The sequence below is a fragment of the Epinephelus moara genome, chromosome 16 (assembly GCF_006386435.1).
Source record: "Epinephelus moara isolate mb chromosome 16, YSFRI_EMoa_1.0, whole genome shotgun sequence".
NCBI lineage: Eukaryota > Metazoa > Chordata > Actinopteri > Perciformes > Serranidae > Epinephelus > Epinephelus moara.
This window is the reverse complement of record NC_065521.1, coordinates 3,812,716-3,825,215: the sequence shown is the minus strand read 5'-3', so window position 1 is coordinate 3,825,215 and position 12,500 is coordinate 3,812,716. Positions and strand designations below refer to the sequence as shown.

Genomic DNA, 12,500 nt, shown 5'->3' with positions numbered 1-12,500 from the left:
AATAGGCCCTATGGTCAACTTTTAGTCAACTTATTACTACAACAAATAAATCCCACTTAGTACTACTAAAAAGGTTTTCCTCTGGCTAAAATGTAATGCATAGTAGGCTATGCCTTCACATTGCACCTGTCATATTTCTGGTCTCATCCTCCTTCTCATCACGACTGGGGTTAGTCTGTCCCTCAGCTTCTTTGTCCTTGGGACTGGGAGCACCACCTAACGTTAACTGCGTGCATCCACAGGAAAAAAGCAAGCACATATTTTCTTTTACTACAGGTTTAAATTATAATGACTTTTTGCAATACCTAGTAGGCTAGTTGGCCTCTTGAAACAGACACCTAGAAGAAATACGCAATTTGCCAAAGCCAAACTTGCACATTACACACTCACGAACGTTAGCTAACATAATAGAACTGCTATAATGGCACTGTCGGCTCCAGCTCCATCTCCGTCGTTAGCAACACCAGCAGCCTCAGCCCGTCAACCAATGCCGCGGCCAAACAGGTTGGTTATTTTGGAGCACTTTGCTGCCTCTTCTTGTAAAGATTTAAGTTTTTCTATTCAAGTTTTTTTCCGCGCCACCCTTTCTTTTTTACCGGCTTTATCCATGTTCTCTGTCTTTCTCCTTTCTAAGTAGCTAGCACTAACGGTCACACTAGCCTGGTTTGCCATGAGTAATGACTGATGACTGCGGCTGAGCCAATCAGATTTGAAGAAAAACGAGAGCCTCTTTCGTATTGGAGGAGGCCGCTCTTATCTCCTCCTTCAAGCATCAAAACACAAGATTGACCCCTACGTTCCCTCCGAACATCTCACAGCAAACAAACAATAGCTGTGTTCGAAATCGTCCACTCACTCACTCACTCACTATTCCCTATTTCGTGTTTACTATATAGTGCACTACATGGGGAACGACTGAACGAGATTTCGGACACTAACTGAAATTTTTTCTTCTTCTTCTCCTCTGGCAAAAGACGACCGCGTTGCATTGTGGTATATGCGAGTAAAATGTAGGGTACATCTTTTGTTCACTCACATTTGCTGTGCATTGTGGGTACTTTATAGTCCACTATATAGTGAATGAAATTAACTGCGGAGAATTGGAACAACACTACAAAATGGCGAACACACTATATAGTGCACTATAGGGTGCGATTTCGAACACAGCTAGTATGGGAGTAGACTCACAAGTCAGTCTTTAGACGCTTTGCTTAACTAAAGACTGATGACTTTCTCCCTGATTTTGTGTTTAGATGGGCGAATACAATTTCAGAGTTTAAAAAAAAACTCCCTACGTTGCAGAACCAATAGTAAATCCGCAGGGCGGTCCTTCGGTGGCTCGCTGAACTCTTGTGCTTGTAAACATAGTCCCACTAGAAACACGTGTAGCGGTACAAAATGGCTCAGCCGCACTCGCAGAAAACGCCGTCAAAGTTAGTGGATGTTTGTCGCGTTTGCGGCGACATATTCTCGCCAACTAAAAGAAACAAACATAATCTTTTACAAGGCCATGACTCATCCGTCCGGCCGGACTATAGAGGGAATCGCCTTGTTGTTTACAAATACTTTTGGGTAGAAAACCAGCAGAGCTTTTAGCTATACATACATACATACATATATATATATATATATATATATATATATATATATAAAATATATATATATTTTTCACATCACTGTATCACCGTTTAGACTAATCTGATGTTTGAAAAGTCTATGAACACAATGACTGAACAAACATTATTATTTCTTAGCCGTTAGCGGTGTCTGTAATGGGTAATAACTAATTAAAGGGTGTCATGGAAGGAGGGAGAAACGGGTTCTTCGTAACTATTTCACCAGCACACAACACATGGCAAACAGTAACTTCTGCTGCTAAACTTCCGGCTTGAGGTCACGTCATCACGTTATCACGCCCAGCCCCCCGCTGCTTACGGTAGCCTCATATGAACAATAAGTTATCTCACAACATCTCCCCTTTTTAGAAGAGAAATAAACATTATAAGTAATCAGTGAAATTACTACTTGCCACTTAACTGCAAACCATTTTTCTCTTACATCTGAACCTGCTACCTGAAAGGCAGACATTTGTAACTATTCCACTGTAGTGTAAATAAACCGCAACATGCATAAACAGTATCAGTTTCCATTTGACAGTATAAAACATAACTTTTTTTTTCATAATAATACTCTCCCATTCTCTCTCCTCAACTGAACACTGGACGTCATCAGGGTAGACTACCCTCAGTCCTGAGAAGGGATTATTCTGCCCTTATGAGAGAGAGGAGGATGAACCCCCCCCTTAAATTCAGTCCTCATCCTTGTCTGTGTCTCCTGTAAGAACAAACACTCACACAGATCTAATAAAGAGGACTCCAAAAGTCAATGTCTCTGTCAGTCTCTAAATCTGAGAGGCAGTTTAACCTCACGGCCCATGGAGGTCAGTCTCCGGGGAGTGGTGGACTGGAGAGGAGACCGCGGTGCGGGACCTGGCGATGGCTGGCCCTGTGACGGCTCCTGTGGAGTCGCCACCACCGTAGCTGGGGAACTGCAGTCATGCTGTGGTGGGACAGGAGCAGCACACTGCTGTTGCTCCACTGGATTGGCGGTCTCAGGGACAGCCTGGAGATGTCGCCTGTTGCGACGAGTCACTGTACCGTTGTCCATTTCCACCACATAGGATCTCGGCTCCTTAGACATGCTGATGACTGTAGCAGGTGTCTTCCAACCTTTGTCCCCGTCGAGCTTCACCCTGACCTTTTGACCTGGGTGCAGCTCAGGGAGAGGACGAGCTGAATGCCTGCGGTTGTAGAAGAACCTGTAAGCTTCCTTAGCCGCAGCGTCTTTCTGGTAGACGAGGTCCCAGTTGGCTGGCTGTGGCAGCAATGACTTCTCTAGTGCTGGGACAGTGGTACAGATTTGTTGTCTTGTCATCAACTGAGCGGGGCTCGCTCCGGTCGCGGCGATCGGTGTAGAGCGATAACACATTAAAGCTAGGCAGGGGTCAGACTGTTTGAGGATGTGTTTGGACAGCTCTCTCGGCGGCCCCATAACCTGTGGGTAATGGGGACTGGAGGTTATGTGGGTGAAACCATACCTCTGTTTGAAGTCCTGGAACTCGTGAACTGCGTGGCGTTGTCACTGACCAGTTCTAATGGAATTCCCCATCCCACAAACATGTGCTTGGGCTTGCCTATAACCTGTCTGCTTGTAGTAGTAGTAAGAGGAGCAATTTCAATGTCTCTTGAAAAACAGTCCACTACAATGAGGTAACTCTTACCCTCCAGCTCGCACAGATCAGCTGCAATCCTTTGCCAGGGGCCACTGGGTAGGGGAGTCATTACCAGTGGTTCATGTCTCTGTGTGGGTTTATGCTCTGCACAGAAGTCACATGGTCTCACTTTCTTGGTGATCTGGGCCCCGATGCTGGGCCACCAGACCGTTAACCTGGCTCACTCTCGACACTTGGTTAGTCCCTGGTGACCTTCGTGCAGCTGGTTTAGAACATCGGATCTGAGTGCTGTGGGGATTACAATGTGATCATGGTACAGTACGAGACCATCTGATTCAGAAAGGTGAGCTCTGGCTGTGTGAAATCCTTGCAGGGGTGAGAACTCTGCCATTCTCTCTGGCCACCCTTTTCTGATGAAGGCGATCACTTTTTGAAGTTCGGCATCACCCTGTGTGGCTCTGCGGATTTCCTCCAGCTTGGGTGACTTGATTGGCTTGCTAGCCACCATAGTGTTCACATATGCTCTGACCTGACCATCAGTGTCTGACTTGTGGTCTCCATCCAGGGGTTGCCTCGAGAGTGCATCAGCCACTGCCAGCTGTTTACCTGGGACGTGCTCCGCGATGACATCGAACCGCATTAGGCGCATGAGCAGCCTCTGACACCTCAATGGGGTCTTGTCCAGGTCGTATGTGTTAATTAATGACACCAGAGGCTTATGGTCTGTTTGAAGACGGACCCTGCCCATCCCCTGGATGTAACGGGCAAAGCGCTCACAGGCCCACACAGACGCCAAGCACTCTTTCTCGATCTGGGAATATCTTTTTTCCGCATCTGTGAGAGCGCGAGAACAGAAGGCGACAGCTCGCAGCTCTCCCTCATGGTCCTGTAACAGGGCAGCGCCCAGGCCATAGCTGCTGGCGTCTGCGCTGACCACGGTTGGCCGGCCTGCGTCATAGTAACATAAAGCTGGTGCTGCCACTAGCGCAGCTTTCGCTTTGTTGAATGCCTGCTCCTGAGGCTCAGCCCAGACCCATGCAGTCTCTTTTCTGAGTAGACTCGTGAGCGGGTGCAGCATGGTGGACAGGCCAGGAAGGAATTTGCCCACATAGTTTATGAGTCCAAGCACCTGGCGCAGTTGCTCCACATTTGTAGGGCTGGGCAGTTTGGTGATGGCCTCCACTTTGCTGTTATCCGGTTTCCGGCGCTGATTATGTGCCTGAAGAACTGTAGTTCGGTCTGTCTGAAGTGGCACTTGTCTGTCTGAAGCTCCGTTGAGCTTGAGGCCTGAAGCTTTAATCATGCGTAGCACCATATTCAGGCGGCGGTCGTGTTCCTCCTTATTAGACCCGTAGACAAGGATGTCGTCCATCACGACGACGGTCCCCTCCAGGTCCTTGAGCAGCGTGCTCATCAGCTGCTGGAAAATCTCAGGCGCTGATATAATCCCAAATGGCAAACGTTTGAAGCAAAATCTGCCCATGGGAGTTATGAAGGTGGTTAATTTCTGGCAGCTGGGTCCAATGGGATCTGCCAGAACCCACTTGAGGCATCTAAAGTGGAGAAAACCTTGGCTCCGGCTAGCTTGGGCGTTATGTCGTCCAGTGTGGGCAGAATGTAGCGCTCCCGCTTTACTCCCTTGTTCAGCCGTTTTAAATCCACACACACTCTGACCTCATCCTTGTTGCGCTTTGGAGCAGGCACCATTGGTGCACACCAATCTGTGAGTTCAGTGACCTCCTCTATGATCCCCAGGCTGAGCATGCACTTTAACTCTTTTTCAACTTTTGGGAGAAGTGGAAAGGGAACTCTGCGTGGCGTGTTTACACTGTATGGCACTGCGTCATCAGTCAGTTCTATTTTAACAGGCTCACAGTTCAGTAATCCCATTTCTCCGAACACATCCTCTGTTAGGCTGCTGTTGATTTCGTTGACTCTTGCAACCAGTCCCACTCGCTTTGCCACAGACTTGCCCAGTAAGTTACTTGTATGTTGTCCTTTAATGACTGTGATCCAGTACTGATATTTCTGCCCCTTGTACATGGTAGTGGCAAGGAATTTTCCCACACACAAAACTTTCCCTCCCGGGCTGTACACTGTCGGCCTGGAAATGATCAGTCTGGGCCTCCGCCGTAACCCACTGAATGTCTCTTCTGTCATAACAGTTGTGTCAGCTCCAGTATCGATTTTAAAATCAACTGGGTTACCATTCACCATCAGCTCGACATCCTAATCTGTGTCTGGTTCTTCTATGATGGTTGGCTTTGACTCGGTTACAGTGCCAAGGAAAAGTCCGCCTATGAAAAATGTATCATCCTCCGAATCCGCCACAGCCTCTGTCCTGACTTCTTTTAGCATTCTGGTTTTGCATACAACTTCAAAATGGCCCATCTTGTTGCACTTCCTGCATCTTTTATTGCGGGCAGGACAGCTCTCTTTTTTATCATGCATTCTATTGCATCGTTGGCAGTTCAGTTTAGCGTCGCTGTATTTTCGTCCATGTGGCTGTCGTGATTTATCATAGCTCCGTCTCGTGTTGCCGTACTGTTTGCATCTCACCTCGTTCACTCCAGTTTCCACACGCTCCGCGCTCTGTTGTTTGACCTGCTCGCTCTGGCGCGCAAGCTGGATCGCCCTCTCCAGTGTTAGATCCGCCTCGAGCTGCAGCCTCTGTGAAACCTCTTTGTCCAATATTCCTATCAATCAATCAATCAATCAATCAATCAATTTTATTTATAAAGCCCAATATCACAAATCACAATTTGCCTCACAGGGCTTTACAGCATACGACATCCCTCTGTCCTTATGACCCTCGCAGCGGATAAGGAAAAACTCCCCAAAAAAAACCCTTTAACGGGGAAAAAAAACGGTAGAAACCTCAGGAAGAGCAACTGAGGAGGGATCCCTCTTCCAGGACGGACAGACGTGCAATAGATGTCGTACAGAACAGATCAGCATAATAAATTAACAGTAATCCGCATGACACAATGAGAGAGAGAGAGAGAGAGAGAGAGAGAGAGAGAGAGAGAGAGAGAGAGAGATGCAGGTAATGACAGTAGCTTACAACAACATTAATGAAAGTAATAATATTATAGCTATAGTTCTGGCTACTGTGGTACAATATGTTGAAAGTATCACAATGCGGTCCCGAATCTGTTCGTCATTGCTGTTGCCGAACTCGCAGTGCTGCGCGAGCTCATACAGGCTCCGGACAAACGCCTCCACGGTCTCACCAGCCCGTTGGGTCCGCTTGTGAAAGCAGGCGCGGTCATGGATGACGTTCCTTTTGGGTACAAAGTGTTCATCAAACTTTTCCACCACAATTTTAAAGTCAAACTCGGGGTGTGGAATAGCCTCCCTGGCAGCAGGAAACACAAATGAACTGTAGACAGGCTCCGCATCTCTCCCCATAGGATAGACGAATGAATTCACTTGAACCGCACCGCTCTCTTTATCCAGCTTCGATGCCACACGAAAGCGGGTAAACCTCTGCCTCCACACCGGCCACTCCGCCAGGTGGGAAAAGTCGAACGGCTCCGGGGGACCAAACTTAGCCATCTCGTCTCCGGCGTTAGCGTTGAGTCCTCACTTCTGACACCATGTCATGGAAGGAGGGAGACACGGATTCTTCGTAACTCCGTTCATTTCACCAGCACACAACACATGGCTAACAGTAACTTCTGCTGCTAAACTTCCGGCTTGAGGTCACGTCATCACGTATCACGCCCAGCCCCCCGCTGGCTACGGCAGCCTCATATGAACAATAAGTTATCTCACAACAAACGGTCCGTGAAAAAATATTTTTTCCAGCGGATATCTTAGTTACAACATGATTGAGCTAGCAAAGCAGTTCTGTGTTGCTATGTGTGGTATTTATTCAGTTTTGGGAAATCACAATGTCTAGAAAGCATCAGTGGCTGCAGCTGTCAGGGACAGCTAACAGCAGCAGCAAAGCTAACATCAGGACGTCATCTGTTAAAAGCCTCCCGTTGTCGGATACGACATGAAACTACTCCAGTTAGCTTAATCATGTTGTAACTAAGACATTCGCAAAATATTTTCTTCACGGATAAGCACACGTTTGATAAAACGGAGTTAAATCTCTCGGCATCTATTTTCAAGCTCTCTGTGTGCTTTTTTCCTTGCGGACGAGAAAAGGGGGAGCGCACATTTCCGAGAAGGCGTGTCCTTTTCAAAAATGCAGGAGGCGTTTCTTTGTTGCCGGCAGTTTTCGCTGGTGTGTTAAACACACTTTAGAAAGGAGTGTCCCCAGACTATCAGAAGGCGGAGATCTCTGATTGTCTGGTGGCGAGACTAGTATGGGAGGGACGCACATTACAGTACTGACAGCTAGCAACTAGCTTAACATTCAATAGTCTCACCGGGCCAGCCCCACCGGCCCACTTGGTGACCGCCCATCGGGATTCGTCCCGAATGTCCCGATGGCCAATCCCCCATTGGACGAGACCGACAACTTCTCTCATGAAATGCCCACGCGCATATGTCAGGGTTGCCAACGCTCACGTATCTGGCGTGTGACACACGCATTCACCTTCCATCTCACGGTCTTACTCTGCCCAACTAATTCTCACGCCAGCAACTATCGCTGGAAAAAGGCTGGCAGCTGAGTATTTTAAATTAATTTTAAACAGCCGGCGCGCCGGGTGGGTGGAGAGGGGAGAGGAGAGGAGAGGGGCAGACTCTGCCTGACCGGCATACCGGTTGAGCGAAATGGAGTGCAGCCAAATGTTTCTGTGGAAAACTACTCTCTGATTGGTGCGCAATCCATATTTCCGCTTTGATTGGGCAGCTCTAGTCTCACAGTCAGCTGACTACGGGCCGTTTAACGCGCCGGGGAGGACGTGACTTTTCAAGTGAACTGAGAGGCGCTTGACTGAACTTGAAGAAAGGTAAGTCGGCTCACTGGTAGTCTGATGTCTTCGGTAGCACCTAGACCGCATACTGGATGTCCACTGGATCCGTCGCACGTGCGTTCCAGCGCGGACTCACTCCGTACAAATAAGATACATAAATGTCAGCATTTTTTTTTTGTCCCAGTCCAGCCCTGTACATAGGTCATTGAAAGTCCTTGAATTTATCTATTTCTGTATGAAATTGCATGAAAATAGGACTTCACTGTGTGAATTTCAAAATTTTCTCAGGGGAGAACCCCCCAAATCCCCCTTGAATTCTTTCTGTTTGTCACAACAGGACATATTACTGGATTTTTTTAAGCAGGTGACTGTACTACCATAGATTGATGAACTCGATCTTGATCTGCGCCGTAAAACAAATATACGCCTATGGACGTGTGTGAGGCTTAGGCCTATAGATATGAATATGTTAACGTACACTCATTTCTTTTGTTTGCCACATGTGCATATTAAGTCTTTTAAGGTAAAAAAAAACAAAAAAACATGCCGCCGTGTCCACATATTTTGTCATCGGATCTACACGATTCACATTGTATTGAAAACGGCGAAAGGTGAGCGATTTTCATGCCTGAACGTCTCAAATGTGGTTTCTGGTTATTGCATTGGTTATACAAACAACCCGTGAAACTGCACATTTAACTACATGTAGCTGAGAATATTTCTGTGGACATTTCTGCAGTCAGCAGGCCAGTAACACGCTCCCTTTAAACTTGTGACATCTGTGTCATTTCGTTGTGTGATCAAACTGCACATTTCACTGTGACCATCCCAAGGCACACCTGTTAAGTAATTAAGCTTTTTAATTAGTGTCTTGCTATGCCACACTTGTGGTGGATGGATTATCTTGGAAAAGGAGAAGGGCTCATTAATGAAGATTTTAACAAATGAGCTACCAAAATTTGAGAGAAATAAGTCTAGCGAGTGCATAAAAAAGTCTGAGATCTTTCACTTAAACCTTTGAAAAATGGGAGCAAAAACAAGCGTGTTACATTTTTGTTCAGTGTGAGTTTTCAGTGCTTTTAAATATTCATTAAATAATCAGAGCAACACTGCTTATCTCTTATCAGACTGCATAAGAAAATGTGAATATACTGTACATTCATCTTCTTGTTCCTTGTTTGTAGGGCATTTTCCCTTTACTCTCTGCTCTCACTGTTGTAAAAAGCCTACACATACACAAAATAAAAAACCGTGACACATTTTCAATGTCTTTACCGGAAAACTGGCAACATTCAGTGCGATTTGGAATCAAAATGTCAGCGGTCATCCACTTTGATCAAAACACATCTCTTGTACACATTTAGTGCTGTACTCATACTTTACCTCCAGCCACACTGAACAGGACTCCAGCAGCTTTGCAGAGAAAAGTTCGCAGCCGGACAATTCTTGGAATCTTTACTCCATTCAAGTAACTTTTGATTTCTGGGATTCCCGAACCTGCAGCTACTGGCTGATTACAGAACACCAAAACAGCATGTAAGAATCATCACATGAAATCACAGGTTAGTGTATTCTCTAGTGTCACAACAAGTTTATCTGAATTAAAAATTGAACAACATGTCACAATTTGTTGGTAACAGGTGAAATGGGGTCAAACACTTTAAGGCTATAAAACTTATGTTCTCCTGTAAAGTAATGACAATAAAGCACATATACTGCAGTGCAACTACATTTACCACCTTGACCAGTCTGTGACCTTTTATACCAAAGGATGGACACCTGTCCAGCAGACAGTTTATGTTTGACTCATTCTTTGTTTATGTAGGGACTTTTCTCACCAGTGGCTTAAGACCTCATGCCAGAATTTAATTGTAACAAATATGCTTCTTAAAATTTTAAGGAGTTTTTACCTGAACTTGTTTTTTTTCTTTGTTTCAGGAGGAAACAGTGATCAGCAGGTTCTAGTTCAAGTCCAGGTCACAGATGCTAATTGCCAGCAGAAAATCACTAAAATTGAAATTTGAATACCTACTGTATCTGAGCAGCCTTACCTCGATGAGGACTAGCACACTGGCAATGAAGACAAAGGTCATGTTGAAAGCCAGGAGCTCCAGCAGAGACAGAGGGAGACAGCCTTTATCACTGCACTTCTCTATAGCTGGAGGTGTTCAGCTCAAGTAAAAAAAACACCAACACTGAGGATAAACCTGTCTCTTTAGGGAATTATGTTACCGTATCAATACAACAATGTTCAAACACAATGATAATGTACATTTGACAGCTGGTTTATTTTCAGAACATATTGTAATGAATGGAGAATGATGGCTACCTTGCTGTATCCCAGCAGGTACTACTCTACTCTGCATTTAACTGTGCAAGGGACCACTAATAATCTTCACACAATGCACACTTACTGAGTGAAAGCAGAACACAAAACCAAAAGAAAAACTGCAGGCCTACATATTGTACTATCCTGGTAAAGAAGTACATAGAATTACTGTAAGGGGAAAAAAGAGAGGAGATTTCAAGAATGAAGGTAAAATAATCTGTGGTGTTAATTAAGATACTGTTATGAGAATCAAGTCTTAAAGATTCCGTGTGTAGGGTTTAGGAGGATATATTGGCAGAAATTTCATTTAATATTCATAACTATGTTTTCATTAGTGTATAATCCATGGATGTATAGAGTAAAGGTGGGGGGAAAAATCAATACAGCATGGTATCACGATATTTTTGTGTGGCAATATCTTACTGTCACACAATGCCAACTATTGATTTTTTTATTATATAAATTATTAATATTACAAGTACATATTAAACTTTAGGTCGTCTACTAGAATTATATAATCAATAGCTTTTTCAGTCCACCAGACACATTTTGCTGCTGCTGCAAAATGGCTGAAGTCAGATGAACAGACTGAAAACTTTATCTTTATAGATCAACAGACAACCAGACCGGTTATTTTTTAGCGATTCATTGCTGTGTTTCCAGACAATGGGGCAGGCTAAGTTACCTATGAAAATGGGGGTGTTTTCAAAACACCCCTGTTGTTGACAGAAAGTTGAACTCGCCCACCCTACGCTCAGCATCACGGTGACGCAGACCTCTTGTGAGTTTCTGTAAGCTGAAACCATTTCCCTCAGTGGAAAGGAAGCTTGTATTTACTTGTATTTCACAGATAAGAAACAATAAATTGTTAAGACAGTAAAGCCTCCACTAAAGTATCATTTTAAGTCTTGTATGTGATTTATCCTTCAGGGATTTATACTTTGGGATTTATCATGGCTTCATATGAGACAAGGGAAAGATCGCTAGTTGCTAGGCTAATGTATACAATGTAAAATACCATAGGCTGGCGCTAATAACGTTAGCATGTTGTATTTGCTTGGAAAACGTGTTTAGTATAAGACGGTTGTTTTGTCGGTGAATCTTATGAGCTGTAATGGAGCCAAATTGTGTGACATTACCTTTGTTTAATGTTGCTGTTGTCCCTGGTTTTATATGAGAAGAGGAAAAGATCGCTAGACGCTAGGCTAATTTATACAATGTAAAATGCCATAGACTTATGCTAATAATGTTAGCATGTTGTATTGGTGGGGGAAATGTGTCCAGATAAAGACAAGTGGTTGTCTGTCAATGCTGCAATTTATAGTGAAGCCAATTTGTGCACTTTTGTTTTAAATTGTATCTATTAAGCCATATTTAATGTGTGTTTTGAATCAACTAAATTTTACAGCACTTAACAGAGTCCTCCACCGCCACCTAGTGTTTTGGAGGTGTAACTGCACAGACACAGACACACCACCGCAGAAGTAAAAATAACGAGCAGATTTTTTTTCCCCCCACGAGTAATTAAGTAGTTGAAGATTATGTACGACTTTAGTCGACCAAGAATTTCTTTGGTTGACTACAGCCCTAGTATTTTCACGGACAATATCAGCTGGTTGTACAAGGCAACCATCAACATCTCTTCTACCTATACTTCTGTGCCGTTGGTTGAGGCTGTGACTTCGCTGGTCAGAGTTCCACAAAGTTCCATGTGATGCAAAGATGTGAGTTTGCTTTGCCACCAGAAGCAAATGTTTTATTCGTAGCTCAGCTCACACTGAATGAAAGTGAACAGGAGGCGAAGATTTGCAAGTGTTGATTTCACTCATGTGTGACCCTCAGCCAACAAATTTGGGTGTTTTTTAGTGACCTGTTGCTGCGTTTCTAGCTGGGATAGATAGGATAGATAGATAAAACAGTTTCTAACGGAATTTTCCTTTGGGGATATACAGTCAGGTCCATAATTATTTGGACAATGATACAGTTGTCGTCATTTTGGCTCTGTACACCACCACAATGGGTTTTAAATGAAACAATGAATACCTGCTTAAAGTGCAGACTCTCA

The 12,500-nt window shown here is 44.6% G+C and overlaps 1 protein-coding gene across 4 annotated transcripts in view; it reads right to left on the bottom strand.

Annotated features, from left to right (window-relative positions):
- clcn6 (chloride channel 6) overlaps nucleotides 1–12,500 on the bottom strand; it is a 162,676-nt gene that overhangs the window by 140,814 nt on the left and 9,362 nt on the right. For all 4 annotated transcript variants that reach the window (XM_050064609.1, XM_050064607.1, XM_050064606.1 and 1 more), the window contains exons 7-8: nucleotides 10,158–10,264; nucleotides 9,490–9,616 (exon numbers count right to left, since the gene is read on the bottom strand). In XM_050064609.1, coding sequence (XP_049920566.1) covers nucleotides 9,490–9,616; nucleotides 10,158–10,264 — 234 coding nt within the window. The remainder of the gene's footprint in view (nucleotides 1–9,489; nucleotides 9,617–10,157; nucleotides 10,265–12,500) is intronic.